The sequence below is a fragment of the Sinocyclocheilus rhinocerous genome, unplaced genomic scaffold (assembly GCF_001515625.1).
Source record: "Sinocyclocheilus rhinocerous isolate Xijiao unplaced genomic scaffold, SAMN03320098_v1.1 scaffold2335, whole genome shotgun sequence".
In the NCBI taxonomy this organism is placed as follows: Eukaryota; Metazoa; Chordata; class Actinopteri; order Cypriniformes; family Cyprinidae; genus Sinocyclocheilus; species Sinocyclocheilus rhinocerous.
The window spans coordinates 300,327-324,073 of record NW_015636844.1 but is presented as its reverse complement, the minus strand read 5'-3'; the positions used below and the strand labels follow the sequence as shown (position 1 = coordinate 324,073).

Here is a 23,747-nt window from a genome sequence, read left to right as displayed (position 1 = left end):
TCGCTAGTAAAGTTTTGATGGATGAAGACTGCAATCAAGGTAAAGACGATTGCGGTGGCGTACAGGAGTCGTACAGTAAGCACGCGTGAGTCCGTTATAATGATGCATGTATGAGTGCTCTTGACGCACTGATCGCACATTGTATTTATGCACAGGCACAGACATTTCCGTACATTCGCGTTGTTTCCACACACATTCACGGTAATGTTTTGATTTGTCATGTTTATGTTGCTGTGTTTAGTTATATGGAATGGATCCGTGTACTGTAGTGTACTACTATATGCAGTCAGCACAGCAGGCAGTTGGTTTAGGTTTTTTTTTTTTTGGCATCTCCATGTGGCCCTGTTCGGTATTGCAACTTGGCTTCTCTAAAATGTAAAAAAGCTATTTGCTGTTGCACTGTACACATACTATACAATTCAGATATACTGTATATTTTTTTTATTTTTTATTATTATTTCATATGTGCTTATATGGGCTCCTTATATCATTTGGTTCTTTGGTGTCCTTTTGGAGTTTCTAAGTGTCCTTTTTTGGAAAGTCATCTAAATTTATCTTGAAAAAAGCTTGCAGAAAATATAGATTTTTGAGAATCACCCTTCAATCTTTTGGTTTACTTTGCTGGATATAGCAAATGATGACAAAATAAACATTTGAAACAAGATAAATGGTCTATGCTTAATTTCATGAAGTGTGCAATTTATTGCGATTTATCACAGAAAAAGGATGTGAGAGCAGGGAATAATTTTATATACTTTTTAAAGTTTACTTAATTATTAGTTTTGTGCAATAATTCTGTAGAACTTAATTATGTATGTGTAGATATTTTGGTTAAACACTTGGATGTTGTAAAGCAGATGCTGCTGGTCAATCTGGATAAAAGACACCTAACATCTTAAAGACTCTGAATTCCCAACCAGACTTGGAATATAGTACATGACTTGTATGGACTACTCTTATGATGCTTTCATGCTGCTGATTCATGATTCATACTATGATGCTTTTTTATGGTAATTATTTATTTATTTTTTTTGTCAAAATGTACTTGGGAAAAGCATGAACTTCTCCTTTTGTGGTATTGGTCACTATCAGGTAACCCAATTTTTATTTCCTCTCCAAAGGCAATTGTTACACTAATTTGCCAATTTGACAGTTAATTTTAGTCACTGTCTGCAGCTGAATCATATCCTGATATGCTTCAAACAGTAAATAGAGGGACATATAGTGTATCTCACCTTTAAGATGTCACTTACCTGGTATTACGGTACTTACCTGGTAAATGTATTATTCAAATTACCATTCAAAGTGATAAATATGACCTGGTAAAATGAGAGGCTTAACTTCTCTAGATCTGAAGCATAATAGGAATGGGAATATTTCCAGATTATGTTTTATATTTTCCCAATTAAACGGCACATTTTGCTTTTATTTTCACACAGGTGTAATATTTTTTTAGGAGGAATCATACCAGTGACAGGAAACACTGGGGCCATGAGAGGATCTCCTGATGCAGATAAGACAGAACCCTCTAGCACCAGAGTGACTTTAGCAGGAAACTCTGGGATCAAGGAGGTTGAAAGCAGAGCCCTGGGACTGGGGCAGCCTCAGGCAGCAGCTCTGGCAGAGGCTACAACAGAAATCTTTGGGGCAGTCTTGGTTGGAACTTCTTTGGCAGCCGTGTCATGAATCTCTGTATCTTGAGGATAAGACAGGGACCTGTTAGACATCAGTGACCTCTCTGACCTCAGTAGGTTCTGAAGCAGCAGTATCAGGAAAATTTAGGGGTGGAGTTAACTGTGATTTCTGGAGCGGCCTTGGCAGCATCTTTGGGATCTGTGACAAGATCCTTTGGAGTGGCAGTGTGAGGGACCTCTGGGACCAGTGAAGGTATGAAAAGAGTATCCTGGGACTTTCAAGTCGGGAACCTCTGTGGGGCCTCAGCATCTGTGCAGAAAATTGGGAGAGATGTCTGATTTTTACCTTCAACTTCAGACCTGCTTTCTAAGCTGTAAAACTGGGAAAGATTCCTGCATTATCCATAAAGCCAACTCTTATTAAGACACTCTTTTTTCTGTTTGTATGGTTAATTACAATTATTCTTCTTTGTTGTAATGATGTTCTCAACATCTGAGAAGCCTGGCTAGAACCAGACATCAGCGTCCATCAAACTAATGTCACTGTTGTCTGGGAAAAGGCTGGTAATCATGGCAAACAGCAGCACCCCAAGCGACCACACTGTTGCCTGCTTCCCGTGGTACCTGCACTTCTCAAAATACTCCAGAGGGCAGTACATTGCTGTCCCTGATGTAATGTGATGCACCTGTGGTTGTTCTGCTAGGACATGGGTGTGATCTTCACATACAATTTAAGTGTGCCTGAACTGTACTTTTTTACTTTATTGAAACCACTGCAGGACATATGTAAAACACATGTGCAACTACCTGAAAAATGTTGTTCCCTTGCAGAACGCAAGCTTCTGGAGTGCACATAAGTCTGAAGTAGTGGATTTAGGTAAAGGGGCGCCGAGCCAGTGGTTGTTGTGTAGGCAAACATCAATACCTTGAATTTTATGCAAGCAGCTATTGGTACAGTAGTTAGTGCAAATCGATGAACAGAGGTGTGACATGCGCTCTTTTCGACTCATTAAAGACTAATTTTGCAGCTGAATTCTGGATTAGTTGCAGAGGTTTGATAGAACTGGCTGGAAGACCTGCCAAGACAGCATTGCAATAGTCCAGCCTGGACAGAACAAGAGCTTGAACAAGGAGTTGTGTAGCATGTTACATAAGAAAGGGTCTGATCTTCCCAATGTTGTATAAGGCAAATCTGCAGGACCTGCTATTTCTAACAATGGTCTGTGAATTTCAGATGATCATCAATCACAACTCCAAGGTTCCTGGCTGTCCTGGGAGGTGTTAAGGTTGATGCGTCTAGCTGGATGGAAAAATTGTGATGAAGTGATGGATTGGCTGAAACCACAAGCAGTTCTGTCTTGGCAACATTGAGTTGAAGGTGATGGTCCTTCATCCAGTAAGAAATGTCTGTTATATATGCTGAGATGCAAGCAGTTATGTTTGGATCATCAGAATGGAGAGGTAGAGCTGAGTGTCATCAGCATAGCAGTGGTATGAAAAGCCATGTTTCTGAATGACAGAACCTATGATGCCATGTAGACAGAGAAGAGAAGTGGTCCAATAACTGAACCCTGAGGCACCCCAGTAGTTAGATGATGTGACTTGGACACCTCACCCCTCCAAGATACCTTGAAGGACCTATCTGATAGGTAAGACTCAAACCACTGGAGTGTGGTTCCTGAGATGCCCTTTGCCAAGAGGGTTGACAGGAGGATCTGGTGGTTAACCGTGTCAAAAGCAGCAGACAGATCCAGCAAGATAAGTATTGAAGATTTGGAATCCGCTCTTGCCAGTCTTAAGGCTTCAACAACCAAGAGCAGGGCAGTCTCATTTGAATGTCCACTTCTGAGGCCAGACTGATTGCTGTCCAGGAGGTTGTTCTGTGTGAGAAAGGCAAAGACTTGGTTGAACACAATTTGTTCAAGTGTTTTCAATGAATGGAAGAAGGGATAACGGTCTGTAGTTTTCTAAAAGTGCTGGGTTAAGAGTGGATTTCTTAAGTAGTGGGGCTATCCTAGCCTGTTTAAATGCTGAGGGAAAGACACCAGTGTGAAGGGATGTGTTAATAATGTGAGTGAGTGCAGGTACAACTGAAGGAGAAATGGCTTGAAGGAGATGAGATGGAATAAGATCAAGTGGACAAGTAGTAGGATGGTTGGAAAGGATCAGATTGGAGACATCTGCCTCTGAGAGTGGAGAGATGGACGTGAGCAAGTGTATGTTTGCTGGTAAGATGTGTTTGACAGTTTGTGGTGTGGAGAATTGTGGACGGATGGTTGTAATTTTGACTGATGGAAGAATGTGGGTAAAGTCGTCAGTTGTTAGAGTTGATGAAGAAGGGGGAGGTAAATGTTTTAAAGAGCATGCAAGAGTTAGAAATTGTTAATTTTGTTGTGGTAGTATGTCCTTTTAGCAGTGGAGACATTAGCAGACAAGGAAGAGAGGAGTGACCGATACACACTAAGGTCAGTAGGATTTTTTGATTTGCACCACACCCTCTCTGCAGCCCTGAGTTTAGAACGGTGCTCGTGGAGAACATCAGATAGCCAAGGGGCAGAAGAGGTGGTACGGGCTGGCCTGAAAGAAAGGGGGCAGACTGTGTCTAAACAAGATGTCAGAATGGAGCAGATAGTCAGTAGCACTGTTAGCATCAAGTGATGAGAACTGTATATATACCAAAGCTTGAATATACACTCATTGGAAACACCTTTCATCTCTGCTGCCTCTTTAGAATATTTCAACCAAACTGTTTATATAATACTCATTCAAACTAAAGGCTGCAGGGACTTGGTTTGAACGCTCTGATTATTAAACCTGTTTGGATGCAGGTAGGAGCTTTAAGAGTATTTAAAAGTGTATAGTGCAGCCTTTAGTTAGTATAAACAGTTTGGCTGAAATATTCTGTCACTGTGCTTGTCAGTTTATGTGTATACCTCCTTTTCAGATGTAGCCTACTAACATTAAATTACAGACATACGGACTTCCGGTTATGGCGTCGAGATAAGTGGTAGTGTTATCTTGCTTCGCTTCAAATTACATCTAATTTCAGTGATAATTGCTCTTGTATTACTAATAGAACGTCTTTGCTGATACTTTATATATTCCTGATAAACATGGCACCTAAATTGTCGAAAAATAAAGGAGGGAAAGTTTCCAAATCAGATCGGGATGAAGCACCCTCCAGTCCTGAAGACCATGAGGAGGTGAAGTGACACAAAGAGTGGGGAAATGAGGAAGAGTCACACAAAGCTCGGAGGCCGACGAGTCTTCAGACGCGGAGACATCGCAACAAAGTAAAGCCGCAAACCTGGATGATATCCTTCAAGCAATAACCTCATTAAAGTCCGATTTTTCGGCGAAATTCGAATCGGTCTTATCCATGCTGACGGATGTTAAGAAACAAATAGGTGACTGCTCCGTCAGACTGACAGAAGCTGAGGAGAGAATTTCTCAGACCGAGGACACAGTAAACAAACTGCAGTCTACAGCCAAAATGTTAGAAGACAAAATAAAGTTGCTGTCTGCTAAAACAGAAGATCTGGAGAATCGCAGTAGATGTTCCAACGTAAGGCTTGTTGGGTTACCGGAGAAAGCTGAAGGCAGAGACGCGTGTGGTTTTCTGGAAGAATGGCTTCCTGATGCGCTGGGGATGGAACCGCTTCGAGCTCCTTTGATCATTGAACAAGCTCACAGAATTGCAGGTGTTAGATCAAACGACAAAGCACCGCCGAGGCCATTAATAATGAAGTTCCTCAATTATAAAGACAAAGTTCGAGTAATGAATGCGGCCAGAGAGAAAAGGGAGGTTCTGTACAAAGACAAGCGAGTGATGCTCTTTCCTGATTTCTCAGCCGAGGTCAGCAAGAAACGCCAACGCTACAACGAAGTCAAGAAGAAGCTTAGAGTAAAAGGTCTGGATTACAGATTCATCTTCCCTTCACGGCTCCTGGTGTCTTTCAAAGGAACTCCATATACTTTTGCTTATTGTGGAGAGTTGAAGCCTTTTTTGGACAGACCACCGGAGTAGAATCAAGTAGAAAGGTGGTGAGTCGCTGGTGTAACGAACTGGATTAAAATATAACGCCAAACACTTTAGACTGTGATAACGCCCACTACATAGTCTATATTTGTCTTATGTTTTATTTCTTTTGTTAAACATGGTTTTGCAATGGGCATGGTTTTGAATCAGAAAAGAACAAATGAAAGACTCTAAATAAGTTGGACAAAGTACTTTCAATCTATAGCTGGTATTTTTTTTCTTTCATTTATATCTTTATTTGGTTTAGACTAAATCTAAAATGATACGTTGGGAAAATGTATATTTTTAACAAATCCAAAACAAAGTGTGAATCCTACCGTCCGATTTCATTATTAAACTCTGATACAAAAATACTTAGTAAGATACTGGCAAAGAGACTAGAAAATGTCATACCAAATATAGTGCACCGTGATCAAAATGGGTTTGTGAAAGGCCGTCAGGGATTCCACAATGTTCGGATGTTGTTTCATATTTTACATTGTAAAAAGGGTTCTCCAGATACAGCAATTTTATCTTTAGATGCAGAGAAGGCTTTTGATAGGGTAGAGTGGCCTTATCTCTGGGAGGTTCTTCAAAGGTTGGTTTTGGGGAGGTATTTTGCTCATGGATTAAGTTATTGTACACACATCCAATGGCAGAGGTTATGACCAATGGAATAATTTCTAGGCCTTTCAAAGTAAATAGAGGCACCTGGCAGGGATGTCCTCTGTCACCACTTTTGTTTCTTTTGGCAATTGAACCATTAGCTATTGCAGTACGAGCGGAAAGTAGTATAAGTGGAATTAGGATTGGCTCAATTATACATTGCATATCTCTATATGCAGATGATGTTTTATTATTTCTTACAGAGCTCAGTCAATCTATTCCAGCTGTACTCAATCTCATAAAAAGGTTCGGAAAATGTTCTGGCTATAAGATAAATTCATCTAAATCTTCTTTTTTATTTCTTAATCAAGAGGAAAAGTCAAAATTATCATACTTCAAGTCTTAACGTTACAGATTCATTGACATACTTAGGACTTCAGATTACATCAGATATAGAAAAAACAACCATACTGAACTATAATGCCCTATCAAATTCAGTTACTAAATCTGTAGATAGATGGTTAGGATTACCAATCTCAATAATTGGTTGAATTAATATAATAAAGATGAATATACTTCCCAAATTACTTTATTATTTTCAAAATATTCCGTTGGCCCCCTCTACTTCATTTTTTACTAACCTACGAAGAATGTTTATCAAGTTCATTTGGAATAATAAACAATTGGAATATTAAAAAGGATAATCAAGTATTGATAGATGTGCATTTTACATGGCAAAAGGCTCATTGCCATTTATTGGAAAAAGACAGAAAGGCCTACCATAACTCATTGGTTAAGAGAAATATCTTCATGCATTGCAATGGAAAAGATAACCTATATGCTTAAGGGTAAACAAGCTAAATTTAAGAAAATCTGGAGTCCATTTTTATTATTTATTGAATGTAGGGATATTAACAATATAATAGAGGATCAAAATTCTTGATTGGGTATTTAAATATATTTTAATGTGCATTATATTAACCCCTTACAACTGCGGTTGTTATTGTTTGCAATGGATTATTAAATCTAACTTCCAAAGTACAGACTGCATTAACCCTTTGTTGGTTTTGTGCTTTACACTTTTTATGCAATATGAGCCCATAGTGTTTGTTTGTTTGTTTTCTTTTCTTTTCTGTACATAGTAAGTATTGTTACAGACACGGTATGTACATGTGTCAGTCTTGTGTTTCAAGAAAATGTAATAAAAATAATATTACAAAAAAAAAATTACAGACATACACATTTACACGATTAAATTTTTTTTTTGATAAAATAACAATAAGAAGGAAAGGCAAAAGCATTACACAATGATAAAACCCTTGTTGCAAATAAAAATCAGATACAACTATTCTCCTTGTCTTTGGGTGGCGCACTTGTGCCAGCTGATGTGAAGCTAACGACGGAAGTGCGTACCTACAAAAACACAGACACGCCCCCCATGTTATTGGCGCGTGTGGCGGACTACAGCAGAATGATACATGCTGATAAGCATATTTATTCAAACCACTCGTTAAATATTGATTACAGCAATAGATTGAGCTTTATCTACATCTGCATGCACGGATCAATGATTTAGTATGAGAAAAACAGCTGAATAATCATTCACGAGACGGGAATGTAAATTTACAGAACGCGCACGCAAGCATCCTGTTGCTGATCATGTGTCTATAGATACATAACTGGCTATAATATATAAAGTTTTTTTTTTTTTTTTCATTACAAAATTTCTCGGGGTAGTTAAATCAAGGGTGACTTTTTCTCCGTAAAAATGATGAGAAGCGTAGGAAAGCTTTTGGGGTTAAGGCGAAAATGCCCGCCCCCCAAGTCTCGCATTGACAAGAAAAAGACTCGAGTGAATCCCATTGATCGTATGCTGGATGACAGCGACGAGGGCTCGTACGACAGCACCACGAGCATCAGTTCAGAAAGTGAGTACCAGAACTCCGAAGATGAGCCCGGTACCTCCGACAGCTCTTACCGAGCACGTGAGAGTGACGGGAATGACAGCAGCGAGACGGATGAGAAATGCGCCGTGCCCCGACGACAGAGGAAAAGATGCGCCAGCGCTCGTCCGCTAGATGACAGTGATTCCAGCGATTCTTCCAGCGACGTCGGCGGAGAGCCGCTCAGGAGAGTGTTGCAGAGAAAACGACTCAGGCTGCCGGAGGACTCCGAGGACGAGGCTCTGAGGGAGAAGAAGAGAGAGGCAGAACTGAAAGAAGCTGCTGCCAAGAGAAGAGAGAGGAAGAGTAAACTCACGGAGCTGTCAAAGAGAAGAAAGTCAGGCACCCCGCGGCGCAGGCGCAGGACGTTGGTAAGTTGATAAGGACAGAACAAGAAAAAGTACAATAGTAGCAAGCAGCACTTTTCTGGGTCAAGCATCATAACCACTTTAGTCCTTAGTAAAACACTTGTGTTTGCATATATTTTAATTAAGTATTTATATTTGCCATGCAGCTACTGCCGTTTCCATGTTACAGTGCCACCATTTGACCAAACAGCATCAAACTTAGCATGTTAAGCTACCCCAGGTGCATGATTTACAGATGTATGTCAAATTTTGGGAAAATTGGTCATCCATCCATCCATTTTCTATACCGCTTTATCCTCTGCAGGGTTGCGGGGGGCTGGAGCCTTCACAGCATCTAGGGCCGCAGGCGGGGGACACCCTGAAGTGATGGCCAGTCCATCACAGGGCTGAAATTTGGTCATTTTGTGCATAATTTATTTAACTGAAAATAAATTAGGCTAATAATGATTCATTTATAAGGTTGCCATGTTGATCAAAGTTCATCGTGTTTTTGATATTGATGGTAATGTATTTGATTTATTTATCCTGTCTTTTGTGACTGAGAGAAAAAGATGTCCAACAAGTTTTGTGACAATTGGCCATTGTTAACTTTATATTTTGGCCACTGAAATCTGATTGGCTGATGGTGACTATTGCTTTAAAATATGCAGTTGTCCCCATGAACCCACTTGTTTATGAGTCCAGAGGTATTGCATACAAATACATACATATAAATACATACAATTTAAATAATCATTAACTCTGAATTCAGCTCGACAAGACAGACTACGTGTATGTCCAATTTGATAAAGATTGGGGGAAACCTAGGAGTAGTGTACAATATCCAATACCTAATATGATGTATAACTTTAATTGTATAATTAATGGGGAATTTTTTTGTGTTGAGGAGTTCATGGATATGAAACATGGTTTAGGAAAAGCTCAAATGTATTTTGTTAACCTCTACAACCACCAATTATCTAATTCATGTGACTTTTTTAAATCCATGAGTAACTTTTAATACAAATGAAAAAGTTTCAACCATTTACAATTTCCACTCTTTAGCAGTTTCAGCTGTAAGGTGGAACAAATTTCTGTTATAATAATAATGGTCATGGTGACAGAAACCAAGGGGTTTCCTGAAAAAAGTATTGGCTAATAACTAGATACCTTGTCTATTGGATCTTTTCTGCAGGGTTCAGAAGAAGAGGGAGAAGAGGAGAGAGAGGAGATCAAGGAAAACAAAGTTGAAGAGCAGAGTAAAGCAGATGATTCTGATGATGAATCTAGTGTGGAAGAGAACGGCAGTCCTCTAAACAGCAGCGAAGAGGAAAAACTTGCTGACAGTAGTGACAGTCTGAAGGATTTTATTGTGGAGGAAGATGAACGGAAAAAGGATGAAGATCAGGAGGAAGAGGGGGAGGCCAAAGACAAGACCTTTCTCTCTCACCTTCCACGCCAGTGTAAGACCACGTGATTCTGGCTTTTGTTTTGCTTACAATTTGGAATCCCAGTATGTGCAGATGTGCCTGTAGCATTTAAGTTAATTTGAAAATCTCATTTCCCATTTTCCCATCTCACTTCATTTCCCCTCCCATTACAGTTATCACAGGATCTCAGCTCACCCACTTTCACGTGGTGGTCAAAGCCTTGCTGATCAATGTACTGGACTCAAGCTTCCTCAAGTCACTTTACAGTATGTTCATCAAGTTATTCCTTATCTTCTTAGCACTGGATTTAGAGCACTTTCTATAAGATACAGAAAAGGCATTTAGAATTTTATAAAAGATTTCTATTTCAAATAAATGCTGTACTTTTGAAACTTCCATTCATTTAAGATTTATGAAAAAAGTACTAGAGCACTTTCTATAAGATACAGAAAAGGCATTTAGAATTTTATGAAAGATTTCTATTTCAAATAAATGCTGTACTTTTGAAACTTCCATTCATTTAAGATTTATGAAAAAAGTATGTGATATCATGGTTTCCACCAAAATATTAAGCAGCACATCTGTGCAATATATGAATATTCAACAATGATGATTGATAAGAAATATTTCTTGAGCACCAAATCAGCATATTAGAATGTTGTCTGAAGGATCATGAGACACTGAAGACTCGATTAATGGCTGCTGAAAATTCAACTTTACCATCACAGGAATAAATTCCATTTTAAAATTGTATTACAATAGAAAACGGTTCCTTTAAATTGTAAGAATATTTCACAATATTAATGTAATTTTATTTGCATATATTTGATCATATAAATGCAGCCTTCAGAAACATTAAAGTCTTACAGACCCCATACTTTTGAATGGTAGTGTTAGTGTATATATATCTGACTTTGTGTCAATGACTGCAGGTGGCGAGCGAACGAAACGATACGCCCAGGAGATGAAATCATCATTGCTTCATTTTGATGAGCGACTGGTTCTTCCACGTCTGGAGAACCTGAAGCAGAGGAGCCGCTGGAAAGACCGTTACAAAGTAAGCTCTCTGTCTTTTTCATGAAAAGATGTCACATTTCTAAGTGATTGCTTTACTATTAGTCACTTGTATGTGAAGTTTAAAAAAACATTGTGGTGTGGTGCAGATTACTTTCATGTCTGTTTATCATTTTCGTTTATGAAAAGGAAAGGGTTGAATGTTATCCCAAATTGCGGGTAATAATGACAAGGGTCCAGACGAAGGGATGTGAAGCCTGTGAGCTTCACCGAACGGGACGTTTCACTGTGCGCCTCTCTGGCCAGTTGTACCACAACAACTCCCTGCAGGAGGACCAGTTCATGCCTGATGATTCCCAGGTTGTTTTCCATGCAAATCACATATACAATTTAACTATAAATTGATTTGAAGACTAATTTCGAGCACTTGTTGATGGAATGTTTATTTAACAATTGCAGAGTTTCTTTGTTGGCTCTGTCTGTGCCAGTCGTACCGAGGTCTACCATGCCCTAAAGCACTTTAAATACCATCTGTTTGAGAGGTGTCGCACAGCTTTAGAAGCTCAGAAGGAAATACAGGAAGGAGATACAGGAGAGGATGGCGAACCAGTTAAGGACACAGTCAACAAAGTTTTTACTAAACTGCAGGATGGAGGCTGGATCAGTGAGGTGTGAATATGTAACCTTCTTTTATGTGTCTTTAAAAGCTCTTTAAATATGTATGAGCAAACTGATTCCTGTTTTCTTTCTATCCATTTAGGAATATGAGAAGTTTCAGGAACATCTCAATTCTGCTGATTTCTTCCAGGAAGAAAAGCTGGACTGAAAGTGTTGAATTTTCCCTAATGGCATCGGGCAGAGTCTTAACTTTGATAAAGAATATCTCTTTGGTTTTGAGACTTTAGTCTTTGCAACTTCAGGGATCTTATCTATGCACAATCAGCTTGTAACACTCCAAAGAGAAAGGAAAACTTGAAATCGCATCATATGACCCCTTTAAATACAATAGTCTTCCATAATGAGTATAGGGTGTTTACAGTATAATTTACATGTTTATGACACTTGCTCACAATACCTGTCTAGCCGCTCTGTACTCCATCTGTAGTTTGAGGGGAGCGTGGAGACCCTGGATGTTCCTTAGTGTGTTGAAATTCATCTTGTCCTGGTTAAGCTGAAACTGGTTTCACACAATACAAGCTGGTGTTACACTTTATTTTAGGGTGTCCTTGTTACATTGTAATTACAAAATAAGTATAGAGCAACATTAAAGGACACATACAGTTACTACAGTGTTAGCTGCTTGTAATTATGCAGTAAAATAAAATGTAACCCAAACTGGTTATAAACCTTTACAGCACGTGACACTGTTCTACTTAAAAGCTCGACAATAATAAGCACTGTTGGTTTCAATACACACATTAATTAAGCTAATGACTATTCATTTATTTTTATAAGTTCTGAGGCTTAATGAACTGATACCTATATGATGTAAAAATTCGTTTTTTTAATGTTTGCATATTTTAAATAGTCTACTTTTTTAAAAAATGTATTACAATTAGTACTATTGTATGTAATTAAAAATTTATGTAATATATTTTTGTACTTAAGATGGTATACATCATTGTACATTTCAAGATTTTGCAAGAGCATTATTCCCCCCCACCCAATCATTTAGATGTCTTTTGTAGTATCATGTACATTATCAATGCACTCAAGAAGCCAAATCTTAGATTCTACTCACATTTTTCTCAGAAAGCTCCAATGGATGACTTGGTAGCAGCTCATTCTTTACGCTTGAGAACCTATGATCGCATCACAATGAAGGATTCAGAATACAAATGGGGCAGAAAAAAACATTTACAGGTTTATTTGGCCAGAACATACCCCCTGCGTAGAGAGTCCTGAACCCCATAAGGACCCGCCTGTGGACACAGACCTGTCACGGGAACACTGTCCTTCAGCTGAGAGCGCAGGCCACGGGTATTCTGCATAAAACACATAGTATTATAGAAACATTCATAAAAGGAAGCTGATGTAAAAAAAAAATCACGTTAAAATGGCCTGAATGAGACAGTTACCATATTACATTAACGCACATTTCAGTCTCTTCAGTTAAGACTACAAACTGAAAGTAAGGCCATGACGCATCACAATTCATTTTGAAGCTAACAGCTTAGTAACAAAATAAATTCTGATATTTGTACATTTAAATACGGAAAATAATAAGACATCGAGGCATCAAAGTGTAAATTATAACTAATTATTCTGTCCTGGAATATAAATAAACATGAGCTGCTGTGCTACGCTATATTAGCTAGCTAATTAACGGCACAACACAAATAAGCACTTTATTAACAGTAAATGCACGTTGCACACTGTATGAAGAGCAGAAAATTAACACACATCACCACCCTATAAAGTGCAACAAAAGAAAAGAAAACACTGAAGCTCTACACTACCATTTTCAAGCGAGGTTCGTCTTTACGATCAGCATAAATGTTCTTCCGGTCTTCTTCTTCTTCTTCTTTTAACGGCGGTTGGCATCCAGCTTATTGGTGCATTACCGCTGCATTCTGTTCCGGAGCGTGGATCAAACAGTAGGTTCACAATCTAATTCTATAGATGGTTACAAATGTTTGTAAGTGAACAGTCTTTATGGTTTAGTGTTCCTTTTCATCTTTTCCAAAGTGTTGGAGGAATTTATTTTCTTTTAAGATGGGATTTTGACCCATTAATTAATTAAAACGACCTTTTAAGTTATCTGATTTTCATGTGCAGGTGTATTGGAAGATGTTGTACAAGCATAATTTTACTCCACATAATGTTATAATTTTGAATAACAGGTGTATTTTACATAAGAGGAAATCTTTATTTTATAAAGTCTGGACCATTTTCTTTAGTTGTCAAAGCTATTCCTGTAGTTGTGAGGAATTTAATTAAAGGTATATTACAATATTCTTCTGTAATACCTACATACAATTGTTATTTCTTGGATGTTAAATGTAATAACAAGGTTTTGATATCACTACAAAATAATATTTTCCTCTTCCTGTTAAAAGAAAGCCAAACACCAGCTTATTGGTGCATTACCGCTGCATTCTGTTCCGGAGCGTGGATCAAACAGTAGGTTCACAATCTAATTCTATAGATGGTTACAAATGTTTGTAAGTGAACAGTCTTTATGGTTTAGTGTTCCTTTTCATCTTTTCCAAAGTGTTGGAGGAATTTATTTTCTTTTAAGATGGGATTTTGACCCATTAATTAATTAAAACGACCTTTTAAGTTATCTGATTTTCATGTGCAGGTGTATTGGAAGATGTTGTACAAGCATAATTTTACTCCACATAATGTTATAATTTTGAATAACAGGTGTATTTTACATAAGAGGAAATCTTTATTTGATAAAGTCTGGACCATTTTCTTTAGTTGTCAAAGCTATTCCTGTAGTTGTGAGGAATTTAATTAAAGGTATATTACAATATTCTTTTGTAATACCTACATACAATTGTTATTTCTTGGATGTTAAATGTAATAACAAGGTTTTGATATCACTACAAAATAATATTTTCCTCTTCCTGTTAAAAGAAAGCCAAACAGGCAACCACATGTGACGACCCCGGGCTGGACTCCACTTCGTCCACGGTGAAAGCCGCGAAGTTGATGTATTTCCTCAGCGATCAGCACGGATCAGCTCTAGGCATGACGAAGCGGATATCATCCTCTTTTGGAAGGCCAAACAAAGTAGTTTCGCTTTCACAACGAAACACAGAGCGTCTTAATAATAAATAATAATAAATAAAACGATTAAAGACAAAGAGTGAGTTACAAATCTCTAAACTTCAACCCCCCCCCCATAAAAATTCATTTCATTTGTCTAATTAATAATTTACTTTACATGTTTTGCTAATATTTTAACTTTTATTTATATACTTTCTTTATTTTTGTATTATTATTGTTCTTGTGTTTATGATATGCTACTTGGATTTATTGTTAATGTGTTTAACAATGGAATGATGACAATGCCTGTTTGTCATTTAAAGGTTTAATAAAGTGATTTAAAACAACAGCAACAACAATAACAAAAACAATCTAATTCTATACAATGACATGGGTATAGACAGGGCCGTCCTTAGCTGACGCGGGGCCTGGTGTGAGTTTGTGGTCCTCCTCGGTCCGTTCCCCATTGGGCCCCCTCAAGCGCGGGGCCCAAGTCCGTACCAGGGTATAGAAGAAGAGGGAGGGGAGAAGGGGAAAAATCCTTCTTATCCATCATAACCTATGATAAAGCCCAGCTTCCCTTAAAAAGACTAACAGAACTCTAACCTGTGCTCAGTATGTGTCATACTTAAGGCTGTTCTTAAAGTGAGACTCTACACCCCTAACTCCTTTATAATCTAAATTATTTTCCATCACCTCTTTCAGTGTCTTGTATTTTCTACAATGTAGAATTACATGCTCAACTGTTTCCTCTTATTGACACTCCTCACACAGGCCAGTTTTAATGTTTTATTTAGTGCACAATGCCCCTTGTTCCACTACTTATGCACTTCCGGACTCCGGAAATACTGTTATCATGTGATCGCGACGTATGCAATGTTTTTGGTCGCTGTTTATTAAAAAAAAATGTTTTTTATTATTGACAGCATATACCATATCACGGAGCTATTTCGTTCAAATATACTCGTATAAATATGCTCAAATATACGTTCGTTCATTGCGCTGATCCCCGGTTAATTTCTAGTAGGTATCTGTGTAGACTGGAATTACAGAAGGGGGTATAGCTCAGTGGTAGAGCATTTGACTGCAGATCAAGAGGTCCCCGGTTCAAATCCGGGTGCCCCCTCACGAATTAAAAATTTTATGCCTAATGTCATGGCTTAGTAAACATTGTGTGCATAACACATTTTCGTCATCAAATGGTACACACAAAGAAAGCCAGACAAAAGACAAACAACTGTGACCAGTGGTGCCTGCAGCTGCACGCACTGTGCTTGCGCTTCGACTGACCTGAGAACCGTTTCCCCCGCAAGTATTTCAGCAGTTATTACGTCTGTCCAGTCCAGTAGCTATTTCTGTCGATTGAACCAGCGATGCCAATCATTCCTGAATCATTTTTTTTCCTTTTCAGTCAGTTGGCCAAACGTATCGAATTGGTTCGGACCGCTCTCTCGCTGGGTTGGTGATGGGAATACTTTTTTAGGGAGCCGGATCATTTGGTTCAGCTCAGCAATAAGAACCGACTCTTTCGGCTCTCAAACAGCTCTTCATTTAGTACACTATAATTCAGCTATATTTAGCAATGTTTTGAGCTATGACTGGTATGTGTGCACAAATATAAAAATTATTCAAAGTAATTATACTAAACACAAATGCCATAGTTTTACATTATCGTTTGGTATAAAAGCCAAGAGCCGTTCGCGAAAGACACCCACAAAATGTTTAAACAAAAGGCTTGAGAAGTAAGGAAAACTGAAGAAATTCAGCCACCGCTGTGAAACGCAAACAAGCAGCTATTCGCACCCGAAGTGTTTTCTCGCGATTTCTTTCAAGTGTCTTTCTAACCGTAAAAGCTAGAAGGATGACCTTCGACCATTTCCGTTGCTTCTCCGCCCCGCAGTTGCTTTCTGGCCGTTCTCGTGTCCCGTTTTCTACAGATCGTTCTGCTCAGATGTGCCGTTGCTTTCACTGATCGTTTTGTCTCAAGAGTCTCGAGTTATAGAAGTGCGAAATAGTTGCATGAATGCTAGACATTCAAGACAATTGAAATTTATTTCAGTTCATTTTTTATAACTGAGTCAAACGTCTAATTACACTAACGTGTGCAAACAACTTTTTTTTTTTTTTCCCCCCTGAACTATAGCTAAATAGGCTACATTAAAGCAAAGCTAACAACCATTCAGAAGAGCTACAATATAGCACTGGTATATTAGAACAGAAAGGTATAATCATGTAATCAAATAAGTTTCATATTATACATTTTCAACCATTTATTAATTACAATTAGCCTACCATTGCCCAAAACCTACCCCAACATATTATCCAGAGTCAAACGTGGTCAGAAGTAGGCTGAGTGTAAATAATTATTTGCATTTTAAGTTGTTGCTACATGTGAAAACAAAGTGAACTCAGGAAACGGAGGTGTTTGAGGTGTAGACTTCAGAGTTAAAAAAAAGGGGGCATTTCATGAATGCTGTGCAACAGGTCATCTGAAAACCTCTTGGTTATTTCCTTCTCTCTGCAGACTAACACCCTTCACCCACACACTCTTGGCACTTTGCTGTGCAAATGAAAATTGTATCATATACATTATTGTGTTACTGAATGTATTTGAACCTTAATATATTGCATATTCTAACATTTTTGCTGACACCAAGAACAATGCCTCAGGATACTCCAGGTAAGACTTATTTTATTTCATAAACTTGGTTCTGCATTCATAAATTGGTATTAATTTCACTCAAGACCCTGTGCATGTATATTTACACCTTGCTTTAAACAGCCGTATACCATAGCAACATAATAGCATTTTTATTATTTAAGGCAACATTAATTAAATGTTTTTAAATTGGTATTAATTTCACTCAAGACCCTGTGCATGTATATTTACACCTTGCTTTAAACAGCCATATACCATAGCACATTTTTATTATTTAAGGCAACATTAATTTAATTTTTAATTTAATTTTTGTTCAATTGCCCAGTGAATTTTTCTGCCATTGAAGAAAATGCAACTGTTGAGAACAATTGCTCAGGCAAAGATCCTCTCATCAGTATTTCTATAGCACTGTGGCTTGCTATCATCGCATCTGTGTTCTTTCTCTACTTGTACTGGAAGCACATTAATCTCAAACTAAGGTATTATTAATTTGCTTCATTTAGTTTACATTATAATCTAGAAGAATTCCTCTTATGTAAAGATGTTTCAGCATTTGCATATCAAATAAATTTTCCAGTGTCCATGTTTCATACCAACATAATTCAGAGATGCAAGAGAACAATTTACATTCCGAAAAAACGACTGATCATACAGTCCAAAAAGGCAAGCAACAATATTAAGTAAATTCATGATGGTCACAAAAAGTAACTTTAAAAGTATTAGAACTTGCAAAGTGCCATTTTATGCTTCATGTTGAAAAACAGCTAGTTTGTATAGTTATAAAGTGTATTTTTTTTGTGATACATTTTAAGAGATTGTTTTATTTTGTCACAGAGCTCGAACAAAGCGAAACAGAACAGTATGAATCTCTTATACACAGAAATGAGGGTAAGTGCACAATCTGAGATAAATGATCTGATAGAGCGACATACAAAGACATGTGCTGTTTATCTGGGACACATTTTGTAAATTTGCATCTGTACAATGGAATCAAATCTACTTTAACACCAAAGACCTTTCACACTTGAAATTATGCTGTTTTATAGTAAATGTCTGATAAGTAAAACATCTTTTCTCCATTTAAAAGATAATTATGAGAGTCTGGACGCAAAACAAGTGGAGTCCATCTCAGGAAATGAGGATTGTACCAGTGCCAAAGACTTCTAACCTGAAAGAACGCAATGGAGTAATACACATAATAACATATATTTGTTTGTTCTGGACACTTTTCCCCTCAACAAGAGGAAGGAGAAGATCGAGGGTTCTGAAATGGTGAGGAAAAAGCAGGTGTATAAGACACTGAAGACAAATGAATGACAACAGAGCCAGAGTTTCAAGCAGTTTAATGTCCCGACACACTCCAAATGGTGGATTCAGGTCGGCATGTCATTCTGATTAATAACAACAATAACAAACACAAAGAATAATACAAAACCATTTACATGACATCCTAGTTTTGTGTTGAAATACTGCAAATATATATAGAGATTTTTTTTTTACAGAGTATAAATAGGAATAAAATAAGAAACACAAGGTGCTACATGACCGTTAGACTATCAGTCAAACTCTCTTCTCAAGGCTTCTTGTCAATGATCTTACATGCTGAAGAGTCGTCCACTTCTATACTCCCCACTTTGTTTTAGCATTAAAGAGACCTGAGTTCATTTGTGATATAATACTTTTTTTTTTTTTTAAGTAAGGGAAGGGAAGGGAGCAGTTGCATATAGTAGATATAGCATCACATAACTTCCTTCAGTGGCATTCGTGTGGGTGCCTGTGGGCATCTCAGATCAACATGCGCTGAGGTTGAGTGCTTTGAAAGAGCTTATTACATTCACTAAACTGAGGACTCCACAAACCGGAAAGATTATAACAAGCAATGTAAAAACTGATATCACTGATATCTCCTCATCTGCATTTCTGAGCTCACAATAGAAATAAAGATAGTGACACAAGCAGGGTCTATCTAAAGCACGACTCTTGCACTGATAGCACTATGTTATTGAGGTCTCTTTGTTGTGTGTGAAAATGGCTCTGTTTGCTCAAGATGGAGTAACAACCTTGAATATTCTGCGCTTCATTTGATTTGAAAGGTGTATTTGAACAGCAAACAGCATCCTTTTTCACAAACCGTTTACTGTTAATATATACGGACACTCCTAGTAGGTTTGAAGCTAAATTTACTTTTTGAACATAAATGTGACCTAAACGGAAAATCTCTACTGTCTACATATTAGTCATACAAGAATTAGGTCACTGTACATCATTACTAAAATATCTGACACATTTCGATTCAACTGCAATATACATCTTATTGCACAACATACTATTGGTCGTAGAAGCTTTAGCTGTTGATATGATTAATTTCTGATACTGAGGTTGTACGGCATCCAGGGTTAGTAGATGTTTTTCAGTCACACAGTTGTTGGATCTGCATCATTTTTCAGCAGTATCACCCGTGCAATAGAGCTGTTCTTCTGCAAGTGTGATATTGCTTTTATACAACAGCTCGAACTTACTTTTCAGACACAATATTGCCTGTTACTTTTCTAGCCAATGAAAAAAGTTACAAGCAGAATCAATCTTTGCGTCGCTGAGCAACACAGTTGAGTCACCAACGCCGACAATCACCAGTTTACAGTGTCACTTCTCTTCCATGATCCGACAAAGGCTGAACAAGAACAAGAGCCAACAGATGCCAATAGGGATGCACGATATTGGATTTTTGCCGATATCCGATATGCCGATAATTTTCAACTCATTTTGGCCGATACCGATATATAATTATTTTAAATTGTGATTAGTTTTTTTAACAAGAACTTATTTGTTAGAATTAAATAAACAATAATAAAGTTATTTTATAATTACAGTACATTGAAGATTTGAAAATAATTTTAAATAAACTATATATTAATCATTAATCAATAAAAAAACAAAATTCAGAAAGATGCAGTGGTAACTTTAACATTTTATTTTATGATTTAACATTTGTAAATGGTCTAAAGCAAAATAGTTGTGAAAATTCTGATAATCTTTTAGAGCTCATAATTTGTTTAAAAAATATAACATATTACACATTAATGAATAAATGCGTATATATAAAATTGACCCGGGGGCTGCTGTCGCTGCACGTGCTATTACTGTTTACTCTATCACACACGAACGCATCATTCTGTACATGCATTCTCAGTTTAAATGCAGCGACCCAAAACAGTGAATCCAATCACCATTTAGCCAAAACTTTGCTTCAAGAATGAGCCACAATGCTGACGTGATCTAATCGCTAGCACACCCTGAGCACATGTGAGTTAATGTATTCCTCTTATCTGCAAGACATATCGGCATAATTTTTCATATAGGCCGAAGTCAATATTTATATTTAAAGCCATTATCGGCCGATTCCGATATTGGTCCGATAATATCGTGCATCCCTAGATGCCAACAGACAATCCCGACTAACAATGTCTGTCGGTGCCGTGTAAATTAGCCTTGTACCAATCACATTTGAGGACAGTAACTAACTGTTGCATAACAGCATTTACATTGCAAAGCATTCTGTCAGTATTTGGAATGTGAGAGCACAGCACCTCAATGTCATTTAAACACTGTTCTGCACACCTACATTCAAATATGTCAATACTTTAAAACACTCTTATTATTAAGGGCAATTAGGTGGGTTGTTTTTTGTTAGGTCATACTGGGGAAATTAAGTTGGATTTTTCTAAAATGCCAAGGGCAAAGGGTACTCATATTTCTCAAGCTTTTTTAGGTTTCATGTTTATTCATTCCTTTCATCTCTCCATCTCCTGATATCCCCCTCCTCAAAGCCCATCAGGCTCCATCCTCCTCCCCGAGTTGCTGTTGTTAGGGTGTGGGTACTGCAGAATGTTTATTCCGGAATGTCTCAAAAAATGCCAGCATGCACTTCTTCACGCTGGGGGAGGCCATTTTGGAAGGTGTGTGTCCTTGGTGTCGGGGTGGGAAGCTAGAGCTATCCAATGAGTTGGCTCGTTTGACTTTGGAGCCTGCCCTCCACATTTTGGACCTCACAGGAGGAGTCTGTGCAACCAAACACTTCTGGTATTGAACCTGAAGGGGGCGCCATACATTTACAACAGAAATACTTAGAAGACGTTAACAGATTTTGAACTAAATTATATATCAATGCTGAATCTATGAATGCTGTGTGTGATATTTGTAGGGTGAAAGTCAGTTAAATGTAGTATTGCCTCACCATGCATGCAGCCTGAACTGCCTCAGAGATGATCCCAGCATCTGGCTCACACCAGAACACATGGCACTCAAAGCGCTGGGTTCCTGCATCCACTATGACAGCAAAAGTGTGTGTGTCATGACCCACACCTAGGAAAGTCAAGTAACGTACTTGGCATTCCCAAAATGGGTCATCTCCATCCTGAAATAAAGCAAATGGGAAAGAAAAAGTAAAAACAGAAAGACTGTTTATATTAAAGGGGTCATATGATGCGATTTAAAGTTTTCCAGGGGACAGCAAATTCTGTCTGTTATACAAGCTGTACACTCACTACTTTACATTGTAGCAAAGTGTCATTTCTTCAGTGTTGTCACATGAAAAGATATAATAAAATATTTACAAAAATGTGAGGGGTGTACTCACTTCTGTGAGATACTGTATATATAGGTATATATAAGTATATATAGGGGTAAAAAATACTAATATAAAAAATTATTCATTGTATACTTAAAAAGAAATACAGTATGCAGTACAAACTAAACTCAAATAGAGTACACTAAAAAGCCTCAATATTAGTAGATATTCTCACCTCTCCTCTCCATAAAGACAGAACTGTATCAGACACATGGATGACTATCGGCTCCCACTCATCTCTGTCTCTGGAGTGCATGATGCTCTCAATAGCTCTGTTCAACACTTCCATTCCTGTCAGTATATACACAAAAAACAACCACAAACCCAGAAAATATTTCACTACCAGGGTCATATTTGAAGGCCATGACTTTCTTTGACATTTAAGCTAGGGTTTCCAGGTCTCTATACATTATCCACCAAACTAACAATTAACCTGGTTTAAAAACCTGGATTTAGATATCGTTACTAGCCAACTTAAAAAAACTGGTCTTCAGTGGGAAAGTATTTACTCCTAAAACTGTTCGATACTGGTCTAAATTGGATCCACAATCTGTTGGAAACTTGTACACATATTTGACACTTTGAAAATGCTTTAAATGTGACATTTTAATTCAAACTTGAGGGCCAGGATACTATCATATGCCAAGCATGAAGTATTTGGTCTTAGTTTTAGAGTATTGTAAGAGTATTACAGAGCGTATAGTCAACAAATACAAATAAATTTTCACAAGGGAAGCTACTCTACCCTCTAGCCAGTTACAGCTTTTAACTACACACAAATCAAAAACAAAAGCAACATATTTCATGCAAAACATGTCCTATTATAGCTTGGATTGCAAATATTCACCTTCAGTGGCTCTGTGTTTTACAGGAAAGCCACAAGTAAATACAAATACTCATTCATAAAGTGTAACGTGTTTATTAGGTATCTGAATGGCCCAAATCCCACTCACCCATTGCTCTGGAAACAGGCAGGTTTCCAATGTACTCCACTTCAAACTTCTGCACCCTTTGCCTCACTGCTTCCAGGAAGTCAACTGGAACGCACACAAACACCTCAAGTCTCATGAAAGAATACAATAGTAGAGTCAACCATGCCATTAGAGTTAAAGAGATGCCGCTTTCTCAAAAAGACTGCAGAGGTCATACCCTGGCGGGGCAAGTCCTCTGGGGAGATACTCTCCATGGTGAGAGAACGGGCCATAGAGGGCTGCAGTGCTGCCTTCTCTGCCATGATCTGTAGAAACATACCAATGACAATCATGTAAAGCTGTAATCTACTGTCTTTGAAATCTGGATAATTTTAAATACGAAATTATGTTAATTTATGTTTATGCTAATGTTAATTATTATTAAATAAATACAATTTACACAGGATTGTGTGATCTTACCTTGGAGCACATCTCATGCAGGGCAGATGCAATGGTCTTGGCTGGAGCGTTGCAGCGAAACACATGGCACTTGAGCATGCAGGTGTCTTTATCACTGGCCACAAAGGCAAAGTCCCTACAGAAGACCAGCAGACTGGAGTAAATACTCATCACAGTGACTTTCATGCTTATTCTAACAGCCTGGTAGAAACACTAAACATACACACACATAATATTCACATTAAAATTTTAAATACAGCCCTATAATCAATAACATGAATACATTTATGGTCATGAAAAGGATGGTTAAGGAAGAAAAAGAGCTTTTCACAATTAAATATTTACATTTTATTTTTATACCTATAATATATACAGTATATAT

General features: G+C 37.8%; 3 protein-coding genes and 1 non-coding gene across 6 annotated transcripts in view; 2 read left to right on the top strand and 2 right to left on the bottom strand.

The window, feature by feature from the left end:
• Positions 1–7,656: 7,656 nt before the first annotated feature.
• LOC107748113 (coiled-coil domain-containing protein 82-like) lies at positions 7,657–11,840 on the top strand. The gene is made up of 7 exons (XM_016562773.1): positions 7,657–8,572; positions 9,744–10,011; positions 10,152–10,244; positions 10,911–11,035; positions 11,182–11,352; positions 11,452–11,661; positions 11,753–11,840. Exons 1-7 carry the CDS (start codon positions 8,027–8,029, stop codon positions 11,816–11,818), a joined length of 1,479 nt encoding a protein of 492 aa, XP_016418259.1. The 5' UTR covers positions 7,657–8,026; the 3' UTR covers positions 11,819–11,840.
• Positions 11,841–12,043: 203 nt separating this feature from the next.
• LOC107748119 (proteasome maturation protein-like) lies at positions 12,044–13,543 on the bottom strand. Its single transcript, XM_016562779.1, has 4 exons — positions 13,452–13,543; positions 12,877–12,977; positions 12,734–12,794; positions 12,044–12,169 (listed from the first exon to the last, which is right to left on the bottom strand). The coding sequence occupies exons 1-4, from the start codon at positions 13,452–13,454 to the stop codon at positions 12,059–12,061; spliced, it is 276 nt and encodes a 91-aa protein (XP_016418265.1). The 5' UTR covers positions 13,455–13,543; the 3' UTR covers positions 12,044–12,058.
• A 2,220-nt stretch (positions 13,544–15,763) lies between these two features.
• trnac-gca (transfer RNA cysteine (anticodon GCA)) lies at positions 15,764–15,835 on the top strand. Its single transcript has one exon. It is a non-coding gene; the product is annotated as a tRNA-Cys (tRNA).
• Positions 15,836–20,748: 4,913 nt separating this feature from the next.
• Positions 20,749–23,747, bottom strand: part of LOC107748112 (amyloid beta A4 precursor protein-binding family B member 3-like) — a 37,929-nt gene continuing 34,930 nt past the window's right edge. For 2 of the 3 annotated variants that reach the window (XM_016562770.1, XM_016562771.1), the window contains 6 exons: positions 23,387–23,501; positions 23,145–23,232; positions 22,949–23,032; positions 22,171–22,286; positions 21,603–21,782; positions 20,749–21,457 (listed from right to left, as the gene is read on the bottom strand). In XM_016562770.1, the coding sequence (XP_016418256.1) occupies positions 21,233–21,457; positions 21,603–21,782; positions 22,171–22,286; positions 22,949–23,032; positions 23,145–23,232; positions 23,387–23,501 (808 nt within the window). In that variant the 3' untranslated portion in view covers positions 20,749–21,232. The remainder of the gene's footprint in view (positions 21,458–21,602; positions 21,783–22,170; positions 22,287–22,948; positions 23,033–23,144; positions 23,233–23,386; positions 23,502–23,747) is intronic. The other variant, XM_016562772.1, reaches the window with a different exon arrangement.